The following is a 27622-nucleotide window of genomic DNA, read 5'->3' as shown; positions in this document are numbered from 1 at the left end:
TCTGTTTAAATTTTTGCTGTAACGTTAATTAGTTTGACCAGCGGTACGTAATGCCGTGCGATGGTTGGATTTTGTGTAATTCGACGTGTTCTGGTGTTAGTAAGTTGTGTGCAGTGTGAGTGGTTGATAGAAGGGCTTTTGGTATAGTCAGGACTGTGGAGTGTAACGCGGATTGTAAGGTAGTATGTATATAGTGATGGCTTTTCATTTGCAGATTTTCACTATACAGTGGTAACCCGATTTTGTCACTCCCCGATTTTATCACTCCCCGATTTTGTCACCCACGTTTTTGTCACGTTTTTGACCCGATTTTGTCACCCCCGATTTTGTCACGTTTTTTACCCGATTTTGTCACGCTTTTGATTTATCAAAAGCTTAGTTTGAAAATCATTTTCAAACATGTCAAATGTGTTAAAACACTGCGAAAAGAACTGTGTTGATTATCATGTAGTTTTCACAAAAGTTGTTTCTTATCTCCACAACTATAATAGCTAGAAGGTCGCTTTCTTTGGCAAAGTTCTTTATAATAATCTTCTTAAAAATGGTGTAGAACATTGTTTTGCTCTATCTCTTACTGCTTGAAAAATAAATTTTCTACTTTTAGGGGAGTTAATCAAAGAATCGTTCATACCATAAGAAAGAGCGTTTCACGCTATGAAATTTCTATGAACATAGTTAACCAGTATAATCAACCATTTCGGCGCAATTAAAAAACGCGTGTTATCATACCTGTGGGACTGCTGTGAACAGGTGACAAATGTCCACAGAGAGGTAGATGTAAGTGCGAAATGTCCTAAAAGTGATCAGAATGAAATATATGTTGTTCGTTCTAAGTTATCTGCAAAAAAATAAAAATTGAAAAAATACCCGATTTTGTCACTGTCCCGTTTTTGTCACCCCTAAATTCATCATGGGGGTGACAAAATCGGGTCATTACTGTATTCGGATGCCATTTTGAATCTGCTCAATATACAATATATGAGTTAGAATAAGTAGCTAACCAAATAATTCATCTTACTTCATATTTCGCTTCCATTTTGGCAGTTGTTTCGTTTGCTTGTTTGTTTTGTGTCTTTTCAGAGAGCGAAATAAGGCGCTATAACCTTGGCCTATTGCAGCCTGGCTTTTGGTCTAAAAACCACAAGTTCATCTCCGAGGGTCCGAACTATCACTTAACCTTTATTAGCAAAGATACTCCCAACGACTGTATACTGTATACTGTATAACGTAAACTGTAAATACACCAATATCTTTACGGGAAGCGTTTGGTACGGGAGGTCCACGCTTCCTTCCTTCCCTTCGATTTCAAAGCGTTGAATGGAATTAGGTATCATTTATAATTCCACTTGATTCTTTGAAATTCTCTTTGCGGTACATGCTGCGCAGTTGGCCTGGCCGTTGACAAGAAAAATGATCGATTCAGACAACCGTCATTTTAAGACATGTAAGACCTATTCTGGAATATTGCAATATTGTATGGCAACCACACACTGCGTTATACGAAGGACGCATTGAATCTGTTCAGAAACAATTTCTACTATGCGCGCTTCGAAAACTTAACTGGAAAGTATTTCCATTACCATCTTATAAAGCGCGCTGCATGCTCATCCATATACAAACACTTAAAGAACGTCGCGAACATGCAATGCTTTACTTTATCAATGACATTATTTCTCAACGCATCCAGCCCGCAGATCTGCTTGCTCAATTAAATTTTTATGCGCTGTGTCGTAGCCTTAGAACTGGAAAAATATTTATGGAAAAATCGTATAAGACCAATTATGCGAAAAATGGACCAGTCAATAACATGGTGCGCCTTTATAATCAAAATTGCGAAAGAATTGACATCATTATGTCGAAAATCCAAATTAAACTGCGACTTAGCCATAGGAATAATGTATCTATACCTATAAAGAAGGATTTCTGTCTGTCTGTCTGTCTGTATGTTCCTTATAGAATCGAAAACTACTGAACCAATCGGCATGAAAATATGCATGTAGAGGTTTTTTGGGGCCAGGAAAGGTTTTAGTGATGGTTAGAAACCCCTCCCCCCACTAAGAGGGGGGGGCTCCCATACAAATGAAACACAAATTTCTGCATAACTCGACAACTAATCAAGCAAATAGAACAAAATTTGGCATGTGGGTGTTTTCGGTGACAAGAATTTATTCTATGCTAAACTGAGACCCCTCCCCTCTTTATAAGGGGAATTATAACTCTTCTCCCCTTAAAGAGGGGGGGCTTCCATACAAATTTCCTCATAATTCGAGAACTAATCAAGCAAATGGAACCAAATTTGGCATGTGAAGGTTTTCGAAGGCAAGAATAATTTCTATGATGAATTAGGACCCCTCCCCCCACTAAGAGGGGGGGCTCCTGTACAAATGAAATACAAATTTCCTCATAACTCGAGAACTATTCAAGCAAATGGAACCAAATTTGGCATGTGTGTGTTTTTGGAGACCGAATTTTTTTTTATGATGAATTGAGACCCCTCTCCACTTTAGGAGCGGGGGCTCCTATACAAGCGAAATACAAATTTCCTCATAACTCGAGAACTAATCTAGCAAATGGAACCAAATTTGGCATGTGAAGGTTTTCGAAGGCAAGAATATTTTCTATGATGAATTAGGACCCCTCCCCACTTTAAGAGGGGGGGCTCCTGTACAAATGAAATACAAATTTCCTCATAACTCGAGAACTAATCAAGCAAATGGAACAAAATTTGGCATGTGAAAGTTTTCGAGGGCAAGAATATTTTCTATGGTGAATAAGGACCCCTCCCCACTTTAAGAGGGGGGCTCCTATACAAACAAATTACAAATTTCCTCATAACTCGAGAACTAATCAAGCAAATGCAACAAAATTTGGCACGTGAGTGTTTTTGGAGACAAAATTTTTTTCTATGATGAATTGGGACCCCTCTCCACTTTAGGAAGGGGGGCTCCTATACAAATGAAATGCAAATTTCCTCATAACTCGAGAATTAATCAAGCAAGTGGAACCAAATTTGGCATGTGAAAGTTTTCTAGGGCATGAATATTTTCTATGGTGAATTAGAACCCCTCGCCACTTTAAGAGGGGGGCTCCTATACAAACGACATACAAATTTCCTCAAAACTCGAGAACTAATCAAGCAAATGCAACCAAATTTGGCACGTGGGTGTTTTTGGAGACAAAAATTTTTTCTATGATTAATTGGGACCCCTACCCACCTTAAGAGGGGGGGCTCCTATACAAATTCAAATTTCCTCATAACTCGAGAATTAATCAAGCAAATAGAACCAAATTTGGCATGTGGACGTTTCTGGAGGCAAAAATATTTTCTATGGTGAATTAGGACCCCTCCCAACTTTAAGAGGGGGTGCTTCTACACAAATGAAATACAAATTTCCTCATAATTCGAGAACTAATCAAGCAAATGGAACCATATTTGGCATGTGGGTGTTTTTGGAGGCAACCATTTTTTCTATAATGAATTAGGACCCCTTACCTTTTTAAGAAGGGGGGCTCTCATACAAACGAAATACAAATTTCCTTATAACTCTAGAACTAATCAAGCAAATGGAACCAAATTTGACATGTAAGTGGTTTTGGACGCAAGATTTTTTTCTATGGTGAATTGAGACCCCTCTCTTCTTTAGAAAGCGAGTTATGGCCCATCTCCCCTTTAAGAGGGTGGGCTTCCATACAAGTGAAATGCAAATTTCCTCTTATCTCGAGAACTAATCAATCAAATGGAACCAAATTTGGCATGTGGGAGTTTTAGATAGCAGAAATTTTTTCTATGGTGAATTACGACCCCTTCCCCTTTTAAGAGGGGAGCTCCCATACAAATGAAATTCAAATTTTCTTATAACTTGAGAACTAATCAAGCAAATGGAACCAAATTTGGCATGTGGGAGATTTTGGAGTCTTGAATTTATTTTACGGTAGTTAGAGACCTCTCACCCCTGTGGTAGGGGGATATGGACTCTCATACAAATAAAACAGAAATTTTTGCGAAACTCAAAAACTAATCGAACTCGAGAAATTCGAGACTCTTCCATAAAACATTAGTCAATACAAGACCACAAAAACTATCTATAGTAACACTAGATCATTCAGGACGAGACGGTCGCGAGTGTTGCCGGTGACCCGCCGTCGGAAGCGCCGCCCACTGGGGGGCTTGCAAAACTCGAGATTGTGACAAAGATCATCCGAGATTCATGATTTATGTACAACACAGGTTAATTTGTGGCAATACGAAGTTTGTCGGGTCAGCTAGTAGTATATAAGTAAACATTGTAATAATATTATTGTATGTAGTCTACAAATGCTTGACAAAAATAAATAAATAAATAAAAACTTAACTCTTCATTATCGACAGACTTTGCAGCCGATTATTAGAGTATAGGACAATTACGGTGCTAGTGTAACGATCCAACACTGTCTCTAGCAGCACCGTCCAGTCGACATTCGAACATGCGACGACTGGCTTGTGAAACTAGTATCACCAGGCTCATTTACATATACAGTAGGATTTCATGTTTGGTATGGCTCGATTTTGACATGGTTCGATTTTGGCATGCCTCGATTTTGGCAACAAAAGTATCCATTTTTGGCAACACAAAATATTTGCTTTAAAAAAATATGCTTAAATATCAGTCAGTTTCCGCATACTTGCTTTGAATGACGCAAAAATGATGCCCTCAGTGTGTTCGAACAATAATATTTTTATTGCCGTAGGACTACGACTTACCGCAGGTTGCGCAAAACTTACTCGCACCGGACGGATAGCTCTTGGCGGACTTTTCAAGCATAAAATGATTGCAATCGTTGATTAATAATATTTTCTCAATTTCTAACGCATTTACATTCAATTTTTTCATATCAAAAAAGGGTCTCGATTTTGGCACGGTTTCGATTTTGGCGACATAGGCGACACGCATTTGTTGCCAAATTCGAAATCCAACTCTACGACCTTTTGAAATGTTGCTCGGAATTTTTCAATTTACAGCTGCACAGAACGCTTAAATGCTCAGAACGTAGTCGTAGTTTTGAATATGAAGAAATACGTTGAAGAATAAGGAATCATATGTTCGCCTAAAACAAAAAAAGGCAACCATTGTCACTCAATCTATTGCATAAGGTGCAAGCATTTTATCGAAAAGCGGATGCAACTAAGGAATTAGAATTAGAATACGTCAGAATGCGCCGATATCACATTTAAATCTTCAATAGTGTAAAACTTTCCGCCAAACAAGCCAATAACCACGTAAATCAATAAACTGTTTTATGTTTCATTTCAAATTTAAAATGTATCGTTCTTGATAATATCTTTAGCAATATTCGAGTTTTATTTGATTCGTGCTAATATGTAAATTACTGCCTTTAAAAAGCGTCAATTAAATAAATTAATGACATAATTACAAAAAATCTGGTTACTGTTGACACATCCCTGAACGAATTCACATGACATTGAAGTATTACATGAAAGCTAATGATTTTCGAAGTGTAACTGGCTTTTCAATTGATTCTGGCTTTCGATTTCACTCGTCGCTCGTAGGATTATAGTTTTCCGCGTGCTGACTTCACATGTTATCGGAGAATATTTCCGGTTTTGCCATTTATTTCATAGCGCGTCGGTTGGCTCTAGTTGCTAGTGGACTCGGAACCCGGTAGCACAGCGCGATTTAGTTGTATACGTGTGACGGGTACAATTGCTTGCCCAGAAGTAGTCAAATGGGAAATCGATCCGGGTGCTTTTCATTAGCAAATACGAAGTCAATTAGACTGTAAACGATTTCATTCACCTTTGCCTTCCTTGCCGCACTGCGCGATTTACTCTTTTCTCATCTGAACGGACTCCATTGCCCTGATGGAGCATCTGCTGATCAGTCAGTGTAGCAAATCGTATTACTTGCCACGCTGGAAAGATATACGTGGGTGAATGGCATCGGAGGGTATCTTCTATGCGAGACTTGCGCGTATAGGACACTAATGGAACAACCGAAAGAGTTGCTATTTGCTGCTTGAGAGCTCCGCCGGCACAGTCTCAGCTAATGGAACCAATTGGTTTGGCTGCGTTTGGAGCTGGCGGCGAGCAGTGAGTAAAAATGCAGAAGTCGCAGGAACTGCGGGGGCAATGACGCTCTGCTTGTACCTACAGTTTTACGGTTTTGAAGAGGTTACCAAACGCAATTTAATGAACGGACAAAATTAGCAGTACGAAACTTTATCGCACGGGCGACAGGATGGCTTTAGTTCAACCACGCAAAGATTCAGCAGGATAGTTAGACTATATTCATTTTATTTAGGCTTCGTATTATCCTAGCAAAAGTTAGAGTGCGGCCAGTTAGCTTCGAGGTACGATGCGGGTCTAACAAGCCAGTCGTCGTATGTTCGAATCTCGGCTAGGTGCTTGCTAGATAGAGTCAGCGGGATCGTTGCACTGGCCCCGTCATTTTCCTGTACTCTAACAGCCGGCTGCGAAGTCTGTCGATAAAGAAGGGTAATGTCTAAAGACGGTAGAAACCCAATGCTTTGCTTTTTATTATCCTAGCAAGTGAAAAATTTAATATATCGTTTAGGCTACAAGTTCGCCTTCGATGAATAAAACAAGTCGTGTATATATCCTTCTCTAGTACTGCTTTCGTGAATAGCAATAATAGTGATATAATAGTTGCAAAAGATTATTATTTGACTCATAGGCATAAAGCTAGTACATCACGCATTGATTTCTGTGTCAACTGCATGAAGCAGTGTAGTGCTATTCGGGTGTGGCGACTGGTCTTACTACAGGCTTAAGTTCTCAAACAATCCACAAACAACAGAAGTCACTTTATGTTTGGACTCAGTGAAGAAATTTCCTGAATAGATTATTTTCTTCATACCGCGTTAAACGTAGAAAAGTTCGCCTCTGAATTCGTGTCGAAATCATCGTGAAAATATAAAAGTTTTTATTGATCATGATTGCAAACTTTTGCTCAAGAGTGTAGCGTATGGCAGTTAAAAACCTATAACTGAGTTTCATCTCAGCATATGACTAAACCAGATCGACTCTTTATGGCTGCTGGACAGTTGTAAAGCAATCGACGGGCGAAACTGCGTGAGTGAGTTATGGCTTTGAAGTTCGTTTTATGCTTGCCGAAGGCAAGTATCTATATAGCAAGACAAACACTTGCATTTGACTCGCACGTACTCGGTACTGAAAGTTAGCATCGGTTGAGGTGTCCTTTGCTGATTTATGGTATTGATCGTAAAATATCATAATAAAAATAAATAATCACGCATCAGAAAAGTAGGTTTCCGTGAAGCGGCTGTAACTTGCCGCAAGTAGAAGTAGGATTTTAATGGTTATCCACCTTGTAAAACACAACTACACTTTTTCACCTGATACTTGCAACCTGATCCGCTTCTTTATTTGCTTAATTTATGCGATACCAGGCTGAACTTGGGTATTTGTAATACGAAAATATTATGGCATAATATAAAGGCATGGCATATCAAATTTCTATACAAGGCTTAACGTATATTCTTGTAATTTTTATGCGAAGAGTAGCAATTGAAGAGTTAGATAACTGCCATTGTAGTCAACTGAATTATCAACTATTCTAATATTTAGAATTTTGAAAAATACAATTGTAGTCGAAAGGTCAGATTGCACTGTTTTTGTTTTCATTTTTTTTTGGAATTACACACTGCTTTTCGTAAAACGTAGTTTTATTTCAAAACACTTAATAAAACCTCAAACTCGAATAAATTATAAGTGAGATTGAATACATCGGCAATTGCATGGATGGGTTCATTTTGTCCATATTGTCGAATGAATACGAGTTGTGAGCAGGCTTCATTTTCGGTTTTTTGTTCAGTAGATGCTCATTTGACTACAACGCCTCGATGAAACAGAATTCGAAAAAGTAGTGTAAGGGGCAATTGTAGAGTAAATTATTATCTACAATATTGCTGGAGAAAGTACAATTTTATCCTTTGTATTTATGGCGCTATGGGGCTGCTATCCTGTTGGTAACACTCATTTGGTTACCAACGAGGTAGCAGTCTCATGGCGCCGTAAATACAAAAAATAAAACTATACTTTCTTTAACAATATTATAGATAACAATTAACTCTACAATTGTCCTCTAGACCTCCTTTTTGAATTCTGTTTCGCTGGGGCGCTGTGGTCAAATGAGTATTTACTGAGCAAAAAATCGCAAATGAAGCCTGGTTGTGAGGTTGTGTTGTCATATTACTCTTTCGGGAGCAACAAAGTGCTGCTACCTTGCACTCAATTTTCCGGCTTGAATCTACACCAATGTGATGTCCCGAAAGTAAATGAAGAAGTCAACGACCTCCCTTACTGCGAACGATTATATAGATATTGTTTGAATATATTCAGAACAAAAGTCTCGCGAGCAAATGTGATATAATTGACTGAAGTTTTAGGAGCATCTTAGCGGTATACGAAACCTGATATTAAAGAAAGGAAAACCTTTTCCGATTAAATTCCACTATTAATTTCATTCACCACAGATTGTATTTCGAACTCGAAAACAGACACTGAGGAAGCCTGCAAGTCGTAGGCGAAATACGTATCTGTCGTGAATAAAATATACATAGTAGAATTAAATTGGATAAGTTTTCTTCTCTTTTAATTTTAGATGAGTCAAGCCGTATGAATAAAAATGAGCATTTACTCTGCAAACTTTTACTCAGCTCGAATCAGAGTAAAGTAAAGTCTCAGAGCAATTACTCAATTCCGTAAACGTTTACTTTACTCAACAAGAATCATAGTAAGTTCGAACTTTCGAACATAGAGTTTACTCTGTCAAAACGCTGTCATTTACCAAAGAACTTCTAAACAAGTAATTTGCATTTATGATAAATTGGAGTAAACCGTTAGAAAAAAACCGTTACGCTAGTTATTTAGGTGAAATAGCTGGGAATCTGGCAAATGCGGAATACCTTAATTCTATAGATTAGTTATTTCCTAAGTTTTACTTAGATGTAACACTGAAAATATAATTTTATTTATTAGTTGCGGTAACAATCTAGGTGGCAAAACGTTGGAGATTAAGTTCTACGAACGAGTGGTGAAATTGAACACTTTTCTCTTCAAACAACGAGATTTCTCTTGAATATTTTCTACACAAATCGAAAGCAGATGAAACAAGCGTGCCGTAGAAATGTCCGAATCACCAAATGTGTAGACAAGAAATTTGATAACTTCATTCACATCTTCAAGAATACTTTCTTAGCTTATTTGCAGGTGCATGATTTCTTTCAAGGCCATTTTGATGCCATTATTACTAGTATGCTGCAAATATGTCTTAAAGATACTGAACTAGAACTTAGTTTATTCTACGTACGCTATGTAGCTACGTATATGTTATGCTTATATTGATGCAAATAAACCTTAATAAATTATGGACGTAAAGGTCGACTTAACAGCTCAACTTATCTTAATTTAGTATACTTTATGTATTCGATATATGTATTTTAATTGACGGGGAACACCTAAAGGGTGTCTTCGAGTATGCTATTAATGGGCAAGCTTTAAACAGAGTGGATCATTTTAATGATCTTGGCGTCATTCTTGACAGAAAGCTGATATCCAACAGGCACCGCACGGCGATCGTATCTAAAGCGAGTAGACAACTACGGTTCATCGCTAGAATAGGACGGGCCTTCGAGGATACTCGTTGCCTGTAAGTCATGTACTGCTCTCTTGAACGTACGATACTGGAAAATGTATTTGAGATCCTACCAATCTTCCCCCTTACCCGGATCGCTGCCGTTTGATTTTCGCAAAATGTTTTCAACCCCAATTAAAAGGGGTAGGTGGAACCAACAGCCTTTTTCCGGAATTTGAGTGAAGATGTAGGAATCCCCGAGAATTCAAAACTGTCAAAAACGCATGAGTTTACTTAGTTTAAAGTTTACTTTTCGAGCATCGGATTCCGTATGAATAAAACAAGTTACACGGAGTAAATTTTCAGCAAATCCTGAGTAAAGCTCTTGAAATCTGTGAATACTCAATGGCATAACAGGTTTCATGTCAGACGCCAGTATAAATCGCACTGTAGAAGTCACTCGACGTGGAGAAGCGCTGTGTGAACAAAGTACGTCTTACCTGTCCAAGGGTCTGCTGGAAAAAGAGGCCGATACGAGAGCAATGTTGCCAATGTTTATTCGCGCACTGTGACAGCTTCACATGACAGCGTTGCCAACACTTTCGTCGTTAAGGGGGAAGTAGAGTGACTATATATAGAGTCCTGCATACACCTCACATACATGTATCTCACATCCTCCTCCTTCTCTAAAAAAAGAATCCCGCTCTAATAAACCAATGTTCCTTTCAGTTCCTCTAAATATTGAGAAATTTGCAATTTCATATATTTGATCAAATTATTTGGCATATGAAAAGAAAACACCGCTCTTTGCTTTGCTCTCGTTAATATGAAAGAGATTATATTCAAAATACTTCATTTTTTTATCGACATATTTAAATAAATGATACCAAGTAGAAGAAGCGCAGACCTCTTGAATAAGGAACATTCGAACTGGATACCTAATATACATCTGTGCACCCTACTAGTTGCCTTTAACTTATTAAATACGGTTCTGCATGTGGTATTCAAATTTGATTAAAATCAATTTAATTTTAAATTTGACAATCCGCTCGTAAATGAAGGGCAGCTTCTTAACCCTCTTGAGTGAATACACAATTCTGTGGAAATTATAATATAAATACAGAACTTTTGCTAAAGTCGCCGCCAATAAATTCCAATTTATAAATTAAGTCAACTCTGTCTTGATTTTATAACGCGTTTACGGCATGCCCGCACATGAGAACTCACACAAGTGATTAGGAATTCAACAATATCGAAATAAAATATCGGCCATTGGTACATTCTGTGTTAAGAATTTTGGTACATCTGGAAGCATTTAAAGTGTCCGATAAACATTATTTTTCTCTACATAACCGGAACTTTACTGTCAGTGTGTAGGGAAAACAACATTATTTGCCATGTAAACTATAAAAAAAAATTCTTTTGCACCCCTAACAGACACAAATTCTGAAATATTCAGCATAAATGGCAGTCAAACACATTCTGCATACAAATATGCCTGGCTTAGAGATTTTGTGTGCCCCCAGATCACTAACACACTTGCATTTAAGAAAAAAAACCCAATAGTTTTTTAACAGTTTAGCCACCTATATTAGCGAAAACGAAATACGCGTGTAATGCATGGTTTTTGCTTAATTTTTGGAAACAACTGGAGCTGCAGGATTGAATATGTACATAAACCAAAAAATATCAACTAATCATGTTGCTCCGTTTATTCCATTACTGTAGAATATATATCTCAGTCAAATTTTCATCCTGTTCAAAATTCAAGCGAATAGTTTGATAATTTGCTGGCATTTGAGCTAGCGTAAAGATAAAAATTATTTCGTTCCTTGGTGACAAAGGAATGCATCTCTTTTATTTACTGCATTGTTTACCTCATTTTCAAGCACCAACACAATCATCACTGGAAAACTCTACCTATAGCGTAATGATAAAAAATGTGACGTCATATCTCCGCAATATTTCACCTTATATTTCGTTTGCATTGGAAGTCGTCACAACTGTTACTATCTCGTCACCGCTCGCACTGCTCGATTTATTTTGACAACTCGATCATTTCGTTGGCTCGATAAGAATTTGGCAACTCTGTAAATTTCGACTGACAGCAACTCATTACTGACATATATATTGCTAGCCGTAATCATTACGACATACTAAACAGAAAACCAACATCTTTGATTGCTGATTTGATTTTTTTTGTTTGTTTTCAATCGTGGTGATATGTTTGGAAGTAACAATACTGACGTATAACTGGCGCTTATGACAACACATGTATTTCTTAGCGGCCGTCCCCAACACGCCATTTAATTAAGCCAGGCGGTTTATCTTACGCACCTGTTTTTTTGTGTTTTTTTACTCACGCAATTGCTATTTTTAGGTGGTTTGCCTTACACACCAGCGACTGTCTCAACTTGCCGATTTTCTTTCCGGGAGGGTTTTCCTTACCCACCAGCGGTTGTATCAACTCGCCGGTTTTTTTCAGGAGGGTTTTCCTTACCCGCCAGCAGTTGTCCCGACTCGCCGAGTTTTTCCAGAAGGGTTTCCCTTACCCGCCAGCGGTTGTCCCAACTCGCCGAGTTTTTCACGAGGGTTTTCTTTACCCCCCAGCGGTTGTCTCAACTCGCCGATTTTTTTAGGTGGTTTTCATTACACACCTTCAAGTCTTGACGGTTTTCTTTACTCGTCATATTTCATGTGGTTTTTATTACACACACGGCGGTCGTCTCGGCACGCCATTTTATCTTTGGTCGTTTTCCTTACAGACCATATTTTAGACGGTTTTCGTTACACGTCACTTGGATAATTATAACAGACCTCCATGTCGAATGATTCTACGAGAGTAAAAAAACTATCAACTGTTCGAAATAGTAGGCAGGAATCGCCAATGTGAATACTCAATGGCATAACAGGTTTCATGCCAGACGCCATTATAAATCGCACTGTAGAAATCACTCGACGTGGAGAAGCGCTGTGTGAACAAAGTACGTCTTACCTGTCCAAGGGTCTGCTGGAAAAAGAGGCCGATACGAGAGCAATGTTGCCAATGTTTATTCGCGCACTGTGACAGCTTCACATGACAGCGTTGCCAACACTTTCGTCGTTAAGGGGGAAGTAGAGTGACTATATATAGAGCCCCTCACATACATGTATCTCACAAAATCTAAAGCATGCTCGGTAGCATGCTCAATCGAGTGAAGTTTTCTAGAATTTTGTAGGTAAATAACGAAATTGTAATTTTTTAGTATTTCTTGTGCAAAATAAAGGAAAAGTGACCTGCTTTCGTTTTTCGATTAGAACTGTCGTCTGAATGAAACTATGTGCACATTCGGCAACTCGAACGTATTTCTGTATCTTAAGCGGAACTTCTGCAGGCGTGCCATCTGACCGGGCATTTCATCTCTAGCCAACATTATTGCAGATTACAAGAAAAATCCTCACATAGCGGTTATCTTGATTGTTCAACCAAACCGTCATAAGATCGCCGCAGAACTGATTTCGGTAATTAAATACATGCAAATTTACTAAATAATTTTTTTTTCATCAAAACCATTCTACTAAACCGTTATTTTGTAGAACTGCAAACTATAAAACCTAAATTTTATATTTTAATTTTTGCCAGGAAGAAAGAGAAGGATCGAGCTCCACCGAAAGTAGTCAGGAAAAAGAGGAGCAAAGGCGATGCCGTTATCCTCAAAACTAAGGGGCCGAAATATTCGGAAGTTTTGAAGGCCATGAGAGGCGATGATTAGTTGAAGGGTCTTGGCGCGGATGTGCGGAGTATCCACCGCTCTCGCACGGGCGACATGATCCTTGAGCTCAAAAAGAATGCCGCTGAAAGGGTTCTGTCTACAAAGTGCTGTCCGCTTTTACACAGGTCTCGTCCATAACGTAGCAGTGTGGTTTTGTCAGCTTTTGATTGTATAACTTCCGGGCACGGCTTTTCGCGATCGTATTCTGTTTTCGTTACGGTTTGAGACCTTCTGTACCTTGAATGTACGGAATCCAGCTCATGAGTTTTTGACACTTTTGAATTCTCGGGGATTCCTACATCTTCACTCAAATTCCGGAAAAAGGTTGTAGGTTCCACCTACCCCTTTTAATTGGGGTTGAAAATATTTTGCGAAAATCAGTTTTTTGTTGTTTTCCTACAATTGTGTCAAATGCACATGTTGGGTTTCTCAAGAAAACAGTTCTATTAATTGTGGAATTTTATCGGGAAGTTTTTTTTTTAAATTCAGCTGATAAAATTGATGGAATGTAATATTCAGGGTTTTACTACACAGTAATTTGCAAAGTGATGAATCAAATCTCAAAATGGGTTATGACCGTTTCATTTACTTCCTCCAATAGGTAGCTCTTTGCATAATCCGATCGCTGCCACGAAACGAACTTTAAATCATCTAACTTACATGGTCAGCAGACATTATTTTTGCTACATAGTCGCAAGTCTGTTAAGGCCGCTCTATTATGTGTCCGGAAATAGAATGAACAAACATTGTCTGCTGCTGTATTCTGCGATGAAAAAGTATCTGCGAATTACGTTTGTTGTATCAACTTTGCATGCGGTCTACACTTAGTTACAAATCCGCACAATAATTGGTACTATTGATGATCATATATATTTTGACGTCATTGGTGGCATCCAGGAGGTAATATAGGGAATATCGAAAATAAACGGGGTCAGAGGTTACTCCTCTGGGGAACCCCGGAAATGCTCGTTAACACTTAACAACAAGAAAGTGATCGATTTGTCAGAGAGAATCTGAATCTGGAGATGAAGTGTTCAATCCCCAAGGTTTTCTTGACTTGCTTAGCAGAATTCTATGGTATAAATTCGGTCACATGTGTCGTAACTAACACTTTGAATAGAATCCCTGCAATTACCTATTCTGGTGCGATGTACGTTAGGACTTCACCTGCGTGACAATGTTATGCCAACATACTCAGCCCACTGTTGTCTCTACCTCCGTTTTCTGAAATGTCCCACACATCCTAGGTCTTTCTCCGTTTGACCTAACCCTTAGCGGGGAAACTTACCAGACGTCTAAGTTTTATGCAGTCTGACTTCCGGCAGGAATATCTTTGCGAATTTATATGCTGAAGTTGTAATGTGACGTCACCAACGATCCGAAATATAGAAATATATCCACTTGGTTCTATGGCGCGATACCGCTCGGTTCATTCTGCTAACAGATAATCTTTGACGTGCTTAGAATCAATTCAACCTTCTCTACTTCATTTTTCAGCATGGTATACTGTTCATCATCTGCTTGGAACGTCCTTCCGACAGAGTTTATGTCGCCAACGAAGCTGATGGATTGGTTGGATTTAGTCGAAGTCCCTTGTGTGTTTAAAACGAGTTTTATAATGAGCACGATATCCTCACGCAACTCTGCACATCATCCGTCTATTGTAGCCTTAATCCGTCTTGTCAGCTCCTCGAAAAAGCCGTTCGCGTCTATTATTTTTCTTGACTCTTCACGGTCGATAGCATAATAGGCGGCCTGTATCATGAAGTCGATAAATAGGTGATCCGTGAAAAAAAAGCAAAGTCAAGGCGCTACATTCCGTTTTGTCCAAACTTGACCTTCTGCTTTTATTCAACAGACTACACAGCCAGCTGCTAGGGTACACGACAATGGCTGGGCTAGTGTTACGACCTATTGACTCTAACAGCCTCTCCCAGCATACGAACATGCGACAACTGGCTTGTGAGACCAGCATCGTACCGCGGAGCCAACTGAAAAAAGAATTGGAAGGAACCAGACGTGAAGGGGAAAGAGTGGAAAATTAGATAATGGAGGGTGGTTTTTATAAGCTTGTGACGTGTTTTTCTAAACGTTAATCTAAACAAATTTCGGACACTAATAGCGTGGAAAGATGCGCTATATTTTATTTACAAATTTCGCCAAATAGATCACCCTTCAAAGCGAAACCTTCAGATCTTTCTAAGGAGTGCCTACAGCAGGGCATTTTGCACATTCATCTCACAATTATTCCATGATGTTTTGGCTAGATATTGCGACCCATCACTGCAGCAAGGTTGTACAGCAGTGGTATGAACTGAACGGGGTGTAGTTTGTACCGAAAGACCTCAACCCACCTAAATGTCCCCCAAATGTTCAGACCAATTGAAACATCTTGGGCTATCATGAAGAGGAAATCGAAGGTAAAGACGAATAAAAATACCATTCGAAGGAAAATTTTAAGGAATAAGCTTATCTTAATCATAGACAACCCAAATGTACGTTGCCTACAATGTTGTCTCGCACTATGAGATGGCAGTACTATCTCGAGACGCGATAGCGTAGCCCCAGTAAGGCAACCTACCTAAATCAAACTACTTCGAGCATTTATGCAGGTAAGGATCGGAATATCGGGCATTGACCTAGTTGACGAAACGAGGATGATGAATGAATACTCGGTACTTAGAACTGCAGATCGCTAAACCTCGATGGTGGTGACAGGATGCTACCCGAACAGCTTGAACCCCGTAATTTCGGTATCGTAGCTCTTCAGGAAATCTGCCACAAAGGAAAGAAGGATGGAAGATCCGCGGCGTAAACTGGGATCTGGCTTTGTAATGTTGGGAAAAATGCAGTATCGCGTAATAGATTGGAAGGTGATCAACGAGGGAATGTCTGTATTGAGGATAAATAGCCGTTTCTTCAAATATAGCATCATCTGTACATACACTGGTAGACCCGACGAGCAGGAAGCGTATTATGCGAGGCTGGAGGCAACGTACGACAGCGGCTCGCCACGGGATATCAAAGTCGTCATCGGGGATATGAACGCCCAGGTAGGGTAGGGAAGAAATGTATAGACCGACGATAGGACCCCATAACCTGCATACCAAGACGAACGATAACGACCAACGATATATAAACTTCGCCGCTTCCCGAGCCCTGGTGATCTGAAAGAACCTTTTTCCCTTGCCACGATATCCACAATGCCGTCTGGAGATCACCTTACCAACGTACAGTGAACCAGATTTATCACGTTCTCATAGACGATCGGTTCTTCTCTAAGGTCCTGGATCTATGTTTCCTACGGGGTGCGAATATTGCCTCTGATCATCATCGAGTAACAGTATATGTGCGCTCAAAACGTATACCAGACACGTCAAAGTCGTCCTCCTCGATTGAACATCAGGCAGCTTGATAATCTGCTGAGAACAACGCGAATACTGAATGCACTGCCTGCTTCCGGGGAGTTTGGTGCTTTAACCCTCGAAGACGGCTGGGTCAGAATACGCTCGGTCATGGGAGGGGCAAGAATTCAAACGAGAAATCGACTTGTTGCAGACAGACCTACAAAGCCGCTGGTAAGGACCGCCTTGTACATGACGGCTGATGATGGTTCCTTACCCTGATAATAAACCCTGATTTATAAACATGGCCCAAGATTGCTGACAAAGGTTCTACACTGGGTTATTTCCAAGATTTGGAAGGAGGAGAAGCTACCGGAGGAATGGAATGAAGGAGTGGTTTGTCCTATCTATAAAAAGGGTCATCGGCTCGACTGCTACAAGTATCGCTGCATAACGTTGGTAAACGCCGACTACAAGGTACTCTCCCAAATTCTATTTTGTCGCCGATTAGTACAAAGTTTCTTAGAGAATTACCAGTGGGCTTCATAGGGGCTCGTGCAACTACGGACCAGAGTTTTGCCATCAACAGATCTTGCAGAAATGTCGGGAGTACAACGTGCCCGCGCATCACACCTTTATTGATTTCAAAGCAGCACACGATCGGATAAACCGACGCGACTGATCAAAGCTACATTGGATCGAGTGATGTGGTTCGTGCGCATCTCGGGGACACTTTCGAGTTCCTGCATGCTGCATGCTGTTCAACATCTCGATCTGACGAGCGGGCATCGAAACGAGAGGCACGATTTTCACCAAAAGTAACCAATTCCTAGGCTTTGCAGACGGCTTTAATATCATAGCCAGGAACTTTACGATGGCGAAGGCAATCTACGCCAGACTGAAAGCGGAGTCCAGGAGAGTTGGATTAAAAATAAATGCGACGAAAACCAAATACATGAAGGGAAGAGGCTCAAAGGAAACAAACGCGTGCTTCGCACGGACGGTAACCGTTGACGGCGACGAATTAGAAGTGGTAGATGAGTTCGTGTATTTGGAATTACTGGTAACCGCGAACAACAACACTAGTAAGTACTTTGCCTGAGGGGGGCTCAGTAGCCGCAAGGTTATTGAGTCTGCTTTGACAAGCGAGTGGTCGTGGGTTCGAATCGTAGTAGAATCAAGCCATTCGATGTCAAGTGACTTTAGCATGGGTTTATTCTCAGGCCCCTCATTTACCCTTCCTTCATGCTGAATTCTATATATTTACCCACTGAAGCCTCTCGACAGCGCAAAAGTCCCCCCTATAGGTAAGTGTACTGGTCAGAGGAACGAAGCAGTCCTCGCCAGGGACGGCTATACTATAATATGGGATAGTGCTGGCAGCGAGGAGAAAGTGGGTAAAGTAGATCAAGCTTTGAAGGAAGGGTAAACCTCAATACAACAATACACCCAAGCACACATAAAATTTATTAAGCATATTGCTCACTCAATAGCGATTATAGCAAAAAGAAATGCAGTGCAGGTTATACAGCAAATACCTGGGCGATATTACAATAGATCAACTATACTGGACGCAGTAATGAGTCCACACATGGAAAAAGAAGTACTTTGCCCTTCACAAAACACTACGATCAAGAAGCATACACCGCCGTATGAAGGCAACGATGCATAAAACCCTTTTTATGAATTTGAAGACATGCATATGACGCACGGAAAATATACAAGATATGCCGTGACTCACGGAAGATATACATGTCCTTGCCGTGTTTGTGTGGAAGGTACTGTGAACAATATTGACGAAGTACAAACGGGAAGCGCACAGTGGCGGAGGCGTACATCTGGCGAAGGTCGGTAAGCTACGGTGGCCGGACATGTCGTAAGTATGCCGGACGACAGTGCGACGAAAACAGTTCTTTACAACAACCCCACCGGTGGGGTACCAGGAACAGGAGGGCTCAACGTGCAAGATAGCTCGAGCAACTCGAAAGTGATTTGCGATTTCTTAGACGAATGGGAAATTGGCGACGAGTGGCACAAGTCTATCGAGTTGAATAGAGACGATTGCCTGAAACAGCACGAGCCACCCTGGCTCTGGGCTGCTAACGACGACGACGACGACGAAGATTTTCTCCTATTTTTTCTTGAAAATATAAATAAAATCATTTGTGTAAAATTAATATTTGTACACCTAAATCGAGATCAAAAATGAACCAATTTTTTTGTATTATAGACGCTTTAAATGGGCTACCACTATGAGATAAATTTGAATATTAGTCTATTGTTTCAGCAATTCACAGCAAGTACCAGATTAGAAAAAAGACTCCATTTTGTGCAAGGTGATGTTTTTGCCATTTACGGAAATGCTGAAGGTCTATTTCGTATGAAATGGGAAAATCTAATAACTTAACCGAGCATCCATCGTCATTAATGGTTCTTAATTGTAGGACACATGATGGGATCCAGTTCCAATTGCTTCTCGTACGATTTAGTATGCATTGAAAAATCAGTGTTTGGCAAAATTACTTTTGCAAGTTTGTTAAATTTGTATTTTTTTTGTTAAGTAAGTTAGTTGGTATAAAAATCATTCAGTTTTATTGACCAAATTCTATCCATTATTTGCTAGTTTTACTCAACACATTATCACTAATAGATCGTTACTTGCTTCTCTTTCCATTTTCAGCACTGCGCCCCTTGTGACGTCTAAATTAAGAAGATAAATCGTTCACGAGAATTGTGCAGCAGCACACGTAGCGTTCGCAGCTCTTAGTGCCACCGAGGCGATTTGTTCGTACGCGCGTATAAATTATTCGGAGGCGCCTGCAAATTGCTGGTGGCCCTGGCAGTCATCGAATTCGGTTGGAAGTAGTAGTTACGTACTCAGCGCTTGTTTGGGCAACGAGTCGGACTTTGTAGACTGTAACATCACCGACGAAAACGGTTCACTGTGCGGTGCGTGCGGAATCAAGGGTGATTTACAGACAGGTGCGAAACTAGCCGGCTCAGCAATGGTGGTACTGTAGAATTTCTATTCCTCAAGGGTAGGGTAAAACAAGCTCACCAAAGTGAACGTGTGCGATAGTAATCGATAGTCTGTAGCTGAATCGGTGTTTTCAAGGAATAAGTTGCAAATATCCGCTCAATAAAAAGAATAATTCTTAATTTAGTAGTGCAATTCGGGTTTCGAAATGTTTCCTAATCGCGAGTGAATGAAGTTGTCCAGTTTACGCAATTTCCACACCAGCCGCTCGACTAGCGAATAAAAAGCCAATTTTGATATTTGCGGATGAGTGCTTAATTAAACACACGAGCGATTTGCAACTCGGTAGCGATTTTTCTAGCCTCGTCGAAGCTAGAAAGAAGCACACACACACCAGAATACCAAGAGAGCAAATGTTTACCGATTCCATCATCGAGTGAAGATAATCGTTCGAAGATTAGAGCAAATCAGACGCCACAGTGAAAGAGGCGGCATCTGGAAATTGAAATTTTCATGCCGCCGTTCGGAGTCTGAAGCCGTCATCATATTTCCCCTCTGCTCAGCCTCCACTCCTCAACGCAACGGAGTTCGCAAACAATCCACACTGATACGGCTTCGTCACAGTGTACGGGGAGCCGTTTCAGTGGGGTGAACAAACGTGTCACGGGTTACAGTAGAGACAAAAGTGCTGCGCAACATCAAAGCGCGATCGGATTTTTTCGTGGGCGAAATTTTACCAACAAAAGGCCGTCAACCTGGAACTCATGGAATTAGAGAATATCGTGGCCAATACGGTCTACCTGAAGGCGCGCGAAGGTTAGTGATTTGTGTTTATTTGTGAACATTTTCGGCGCCAGTTTGTAAATTTTTTAAAATGTTTTTTGATGCAGAATTATGTATTAATAAAAAGGAAGGGAGTGGGAAAGGGATGCTCTAATTTCTGATTTTGAGAGTACGGTTTGGATCACAGCTTACAGAGCAACAATCGAATAAAAAGATTTGCCTGTGCATGGAATGAAGTGGCACAACTTGAAAAATGGCAAGGGCTAAAACTCTTCCTGAAATGTGTTGAAATAAATTATAACTTTGAAAGGCTTATTTCATACATAGTAAAATTTGGTCATAGTAAAATCATAATTTAAATCATGTTTAAAACAGTTATGTGAACTGGGATGATACCTACATCCGAACGTTCGGTTTGACTCTTTGGGTCGTTGTGTGTAACTGCGTTGTTTATTTTACGTTAAAACTTGGCCCCCATATTACCATTTACTGCTGTTACGTGATAGTGGTGCCTCAGCTGGACACCAACTAAATACACAATTGATACAAGTGTCGTCATTCAAACAAAATAGACAGGAATGGAAAACGCAAACATTGCATTATTTATTAAGCTTAGGCTAGAGACAGAACAATAACGCATGAAACGTTGATCGATTTGACGTAGGAGCGAGAAGATTGTCGGAATACTTAATAAGTTATTTGTTGTAGATCGCGTATGTTTGTCGAGAAGCTCTGCAAACTGTAGCTGGCAGGCTCAGCTTGTGGGTGAAATGACAAACCAACTTGCTGAATTGCGGATCCGCTGCTCTAGAATGAAACTGAAGACCTGCTGAAGAGTCCAATTTATAAATATCCAGGAAATGTGATGCCTTCAAAATAGAAGCACAAGACACGTTTTCGAAATCGCGAACAATATTTAGAAAAAAAAATTCTAGGCAAGAGTCACTTAATAAGAAAGCAAACTCTATTTTATCACCATAATTTGCGGAAGAGTGAGTATAGGGTGTTCAATAAGTTCGAATACACTTTATAAATGTGTTTAAAAAATCAAAATACAAAATATTCTTTTCGGAGTCAATTTTTATTGAAGCAGTGTTTATTGAGAACTTTTACGACATGTGCTTTATGACGAGTTGGAGACGTTTCTCAAAAGAACCACGCGCGGCACGCATCTGGTCCATGGGCATCTCGTCTCAGATCTTGGAAATGAGCTTCTTAAATTGGTCCATAGTGCTCACTTTATGTTCGCTCTGCTTGGCCAGCATGTACGACCATACATAAAAGTCCAGGGCATTAAGATCCGGGGAGCTGGGAGGCCACAAAGTCTTATCGAGAAAATCAGTCTAATTCTCCCGATACCACGCTTGGACGATATTCGTCGTGTGGGCCGGTGCGCCGTCCTGTTGTAAGATGTAATGATCTTTCCCGTAGAGGTCACGAAGTGTCGGGGCCACGACCTTCTCCAGAACCTCGGTCTTATAGTACGTGGCGTTGATTTTCACATTTTTCTCGATAAACACCAGTGGAAGCTTCCCACACATGGATAGGGCCCCCCAAACCATCACCAACGCGGCGCTCTGGAACCGCGGGATGTTTATGTGGGACGGGGAGATGCTGGCTAACGTCGGCGCCCACAGCCGATCATTTTGGACATTGTGCGGCTGTTGCAAGATGAAGAGTTTCTCATCAGAAAACACAAACTTCTGACCAGCGTGCCGCGAAAGTATCAGTTTTGCTCTGTTCAGCCTCTTCTTCGTTGTAGCCTCCGTTACCCCGTGAACTTTGCGTTTCTTGTACGGCTTGCATCCCAGGTCCTTCACTGTGATGGTGTAGACAGTCCCGATCGACACATCCAGCGGTCTTTCGGATCGAGCGGCGGTTCATTTTTCGACCAACCCGCTCCCTCACAACCTTGATGGCTGCTGGCGTCCTCGCCGAACGCGGCCGCCCGGATCTAGCACGGTCCACGGTCGAGCCCCTCTCCCAGTACCGATGGATGGTGTTATAGATGAAATTTTGCTTCACCCCGTGGGATTTCAACCGCCGAAATATGACGCCGAGTCGCTCACCTTTCGCAAACAACTTTACTACGACGTTGCGGTATTCCTTCATCGCGTACGGTAAACAAATAACAAATGACATCAGGTCGACACCTTGCGCGTCTGTTAGCCCTTATGTAAGACTAAAGCTGACGCCAATACCAATACACAGAATGCACATGATGCGCACTTACACAACGATGAAAAGTTGTATTCGAACTTCTTGAACACCCTGTTGTATATGTAAAGAAGTAGTAAAATCGGATGGTAAACTCTTGTCATTCGTCAACAACCGTGCGATCATGAGGCAGTTTATGTCAGAGAAATTTTTCGCAATCCTAAAGAACTTAGACTTCGGCGACAACATACGTCGTACGTTAACTGCGAGTCTAAGATAACACTCAAGTCTTTGATATGCAAAACGATGACAGCTAGCAGACTATGTATCTCTTTGTCTTCAGCAATAAGAAAGGTACTCCATCGTATCCACGATTAAAGGACTATTTGAGCATGGCCACGACCTTCAAAATTATCGACATTGACGACATTGATATGAATGGCACTCAGCTTTTGACCACATATTGGGACATTGCTAGCTGCTAATGCAACACGGTCAATGCTTAATACTTCTTTGGTGGAAACACTTGCAAACTTCTTGGAACAGAAATGGCATATATCCTGAGGAGCGACAGCAACTTCTTCGTTGTATCCCATTGATGACGGGAGCCTGGACTCTTTGTGTTGCTTGTTTACGTAGTTACACAAAGACTTTAACTGAAGCTTCAGTCTTCGTTGATTGCTGCGTTGATATTGCGAAAAGCATTGGCGACTGACTCGCCTGTACAAATTATTTATCATCGCTTAATGGAGTTTTGTGTGTGTGATAGCTCTACATCACCGCCGCGCCGTAGCCTTCTATTCTATCTATTTTTTTTTGACCGGCAATCAAGAGACGCGGGTTCGAATAAAACCAAAATGGACAATGGTGGAGCTACTCTTACTGTATGGATGGTCAATATTCGTATGATTGAACTATTTAGGATTGTTGTTTGCACACAGACAAACAGAAGACAGATTGTTTTACTTTTAGTTGACTTAACTATTTTCTACATTTTTAGATATTGTATAGCAAACCATACCAATTGCAAACGAAAATAAATCAATAACATGATTTTACGTTAATTTATTGCAGATGATTTTTTTTGGCAACATTTCGGTGAGTTAACTACCTACCAGAATCTGTTGCAAACTGGATATCTCATTTCTATTGGCCAAATCTCGATTGGGAGATGCTCTAAGAATCAATAGACCTGCAATTGTCCTGTACTCTAACAGCTGGTTGCGAAGTCTGTCGAATAAGGAAACTGTGAAGCTTTTTTAGTTTTAATGTAAAATAATGCAGTATCATTAATCACATCTTTGGACAGAATATTGTGGAAAATGTTAGTAAAGTGAGAGATTAGAGATTTGTTTTTGCTTTCAAACTGGTAACATTTTATTTTATGTATTTTTATTTAGAAAGCTAAACTAAATCTTATTTAGCACATTCGTTACGTTATGTAACATTCAGTTACGGACTAAACATTTTAAATCGTTAATGGATCATCCTTGCTTCTGCGTTTGCGTTTACTACGGATCTCTGTGCAGAGATTGTTACTATATAGCAACAATTTTACCACGGGGAACTATTTTTGGCTTCACTGGTCAACGATTCTATCACTATGTGTGGGAAAAACCCGAGTGCATCGCCGGGTCGTTCACTAATGTCGGTGTTGATCAAAATCAATGTGAAAATTAAATTATCACATCACAACGCAACTAACAGCATTCCAGCGAACTGTGATGCTTACTAACAAGCTGCCGCATGATGCTTTTTCTCGCCAGGCTGCTGGAAACATCATATTGACGCCTTACAACCGGTAAATACTTCCTGTTCGGCCGTTCCTCTTTCATAATCGATTGACGCTCAGAATAATTGTAGTTGATAGGGTGCAAACAAATTTCGAAGCGACTTTTAACTATCTATGTAGGAGGAAAAGGCAAATTTCAATTTGTCAATAATTCATGTTAATTGAAGCTCGCGAGTGCAAATTTGGTTGATTTTGCCGTTCAAATTAGACTTGAAATTGTGCAATTGCTGCACTCTTACTATCGATCCTTAATACGCTCATATCATAACGAAACCGACCTCTCGGCAGCAAGATACCGCTCGATGTTGCCTTCATTCAACGAAAGACGTCCTCAGTCCATCGATTGGTGAGCAATTTTTTTTCTGTCGTCTAGCGTTGTTAGGTGTATATTTGTAATTGGGTTAAGATCAACCGGAAAACGGTGCGTGAAGACGTAATGGTGCCTGTGGAAATTTTATATTCATTTATAGTTTAGATTGATGCAAAGAATCCAGATGACACCGTATAGTTTATTGTTTCTCCAATAATTAAACTGCCTGTCAGAAAACTTCAAGTATTTTTTTTTTGCAGATTTAAAAATATCTCGTCCATCTAGATCAACTAGGGACAAGCAAGCATCGAGGTTCAAAAATGTTATCTGAGTGTAAACATTGAACGTGCGCGTGAGTTGGATTAGTTGAAAGCTTCCAATGTTTGTAGCCGCGCGTACTAGGTTGCCACCACACCGCCCTTGCATATCTAGCAGATAGTCGTTTCTGACCGGGGGTAATAATTTTGTGTAAACATCTTGTCGCTTAAACTCAGAAGCTACCACCACCCAATCCAAAATTCATTTACACTTAGTTATTGTTGGGAATGTCTATCAGAGCAAACAGATAACTCGCGTTATTTGCGTGCCATAACGTTGAAGTGTTGAAATACATAACAGGCAAACATGTTAATCTGTCGTTTTGTTGATTAGGTGACAAACTTCTTGCTTGCATTGGCTCTATTTCGTGGTACAGGTTTTAAACGATAAAAAACATAGGGCATCATGCTTTCGATCGAGAATCTCCTTTTACACAGCTTCAGACTACTGTTATTAGCTATCCCTTTTACAAGACGGCACTGTTTTTTTATGATACGCGTTTACGATAAATCATTAGAAATTTATCTCGGATCTGCGGAATATGTCGACGAGCTTTCACGTAGATTTTTGAATGGTATGTTGCAATATTACATTCGAGTAGAAAGTTAACGGATTTAAATACGATAGCTGTATCGCATAGAAGTACCTACCACTGGTGGGTTTTTGATATTCTTGGTGTATCCGATATTAGGTCCAATTCTATCCTAGCTTTCGCAGATTAAAAAAGGAGACTAGGAGAATTGGGTTACAAATCAATGCGTAAAAAACAAAGATTTCCGTCTTACCAATTCGTATACCTGGCAAAAGCCGAAAAGTTACGGTGGACCGGTCACGTCGCAAGAATGCCAGACGACTGTGCAGTGAAATCTGATTTCTTCAAGAATCTCTATGGTACCAAACTATGTTAACGGTAACTGTCAGCAATTGAAGGTGTAATCCGGCGATCGGGCATCGAAACGAGAGGAACGATCTTCAGCAAGAGTAGCCAACTGCTAGTCTTCGCGGACGACCTCGACATCATTACTAGAAACCTTGGGACGGCGGAGGTAATCTATGTCAGACTAACAATGGAGGCTATGAGAATTGGGTATAGTAGGAAGAGGTTCCAAAGAAAATAACGTTTACCTCCCGCGGACAGTTACTATTGACGGCGATGAACTGGAAGTGGATGAGTTCGTATATTTGGGACCTCTGGTAACCGCCGACAACAATACGAGTAAAGAGATTCAACGACCACTCAAGCTTGAAGTCTAGCCTACTTTTCCTTCCGCAAGACGCTTCGATCAAGGAGCATACGCCGCCGCGCAATGCAGCTGACGATGCACAAAACGCTAATCAGACCGGTAGTCCTCTACGGACTTGAGACAGTATCTTTGCTTACGCAAGACATACGTGCACTTGCCGTAATTGAACGAAATGGGTTATTTTTGGCGGAGTACAAACGCAGGCACTACTTGGAGAGATTCCCATCGTCTGACGAAAGTTGGGAGACTACAGTGGGCCACGTCGCATCTGGAATGGATGGCAGAATGGCTCGACCAGGTTGAAGCCGTCATGCCTGTGTCGAGACGCGCAACGAATTGACAACGAGCAGCTCAGGACCGAGTACAGTGGAGAGGAATTCTTGATACAGCTAACCCGGCTATTGGCTGGAAAAAGAAGAAGAACTGTCAGAAGTCTCTACATTGTTGTTATAGAGTGTTGTTGGGGCAGAGAATGGGCCTGATGGAATTCCTGTCGTTATATTTTGCCAGTGTGCCGAAGCTTGCTGTAGCTCTTTGTTGCATTTTCAACAAAAAATGTACGCAAAGAAAATTACCTGAAGTTTGGAAGCATTCCTGCATGTTTCCGGTCTTTAAAATGACAATCGTGGAACTGTCGGAAACTACCGTGGTATCACAAGTTTGTTCGCAGCTTCCACTACATTTCCTCCGACTAACACAGTCTCTTGGCTGGCCGCTCCGCGTCAACGAATTTTTTAGACTTCGCGTGTAATTTTACTTGTGCTATCTTCCCCGTTCAAAAATTAACCAGACGTTCCTCAAGGCAGTAACTTGGCATTACGTTTGTTTATTTTATTCTGCTATTTTGCTTGCAGACTGATATATGCTGACGACCTTAAAATAAAAAAGGGACTTAAGATTTAATCCTTCTTTATCAAAAGGCTTCGCAGCCGGATAATGAGATACAGGATAATTCTGCAACGTTCCTACTGATTCTAGGAGCACCGCCCAGCCAGAATTCGAACGTACGACGACTGGCTTGTTAGACCAACATCGTTTCTCGAAGTCGAAGTTCTCGATATGCGACGCACAAGGGGCTTTCAACAGCTATGATTACAACGAGCGTTTGAATAAAGTTTCCTTCGATTACTACACTGATAATCATTGACTATTGTGTTGATTATTGTTAACTATTTGAGCTAATCTGTCTAGAAAACTTGATCTAAGATTTTTCACACTGCATTTCTCCTGATCAGGATAGATTTATGCCAAAGCACTCGACGGTAACCAATTTTATCGCCTTTACATCGTTCATCATCCGTACAATGCAAGAAGGGAATCAAATTGACGCC

The 27622-nt window shown here is 40.5% G+C and overlaps 1 protein-coding gene across 1 annotated transcript in view; it reads left to right on the top strand.

Annotated features, from left to right (window-relative positions):
* Positions 1-27622, top strand: part of LOC128732955 (G protein-coupled receptor kinase 2) — a 128101-nt gene that overhangs the window by 8832 nt on the left and 91647 nt on the right. Inside the window, exon 2 of the mRNA XM_053826437.1 lies at positions 19391-20503. Coding sequence (XP_053682412.1) covers positions 20452-20503 — 52 coding nt within the window. The 5' untranslated portion in view covers positions 19391-20451. The remainder of the gene's footprint in view (positions 1-19390; positions 20504-27622) is intronic.

This window comes from Sabethes cyaneus, chromosome 1 (assembly GCF_943734655.1).
Source record: "Sabethes cyaneus chromosome 1, idSabCyanKW18_F2, whole genome shotgun sequence".
Taxonomy (NCBI): domain Eukaryota; kingdom Metazoa; phylum Arthropoda; class Insecta; order Diptera; family Culicidae; genus Sabethes; species Sabethes cyaneus.
Note: the sequence above shows the minus strand (reverse complement) of the source record. Positions and strands in the feature narration are given on the sequence as shown.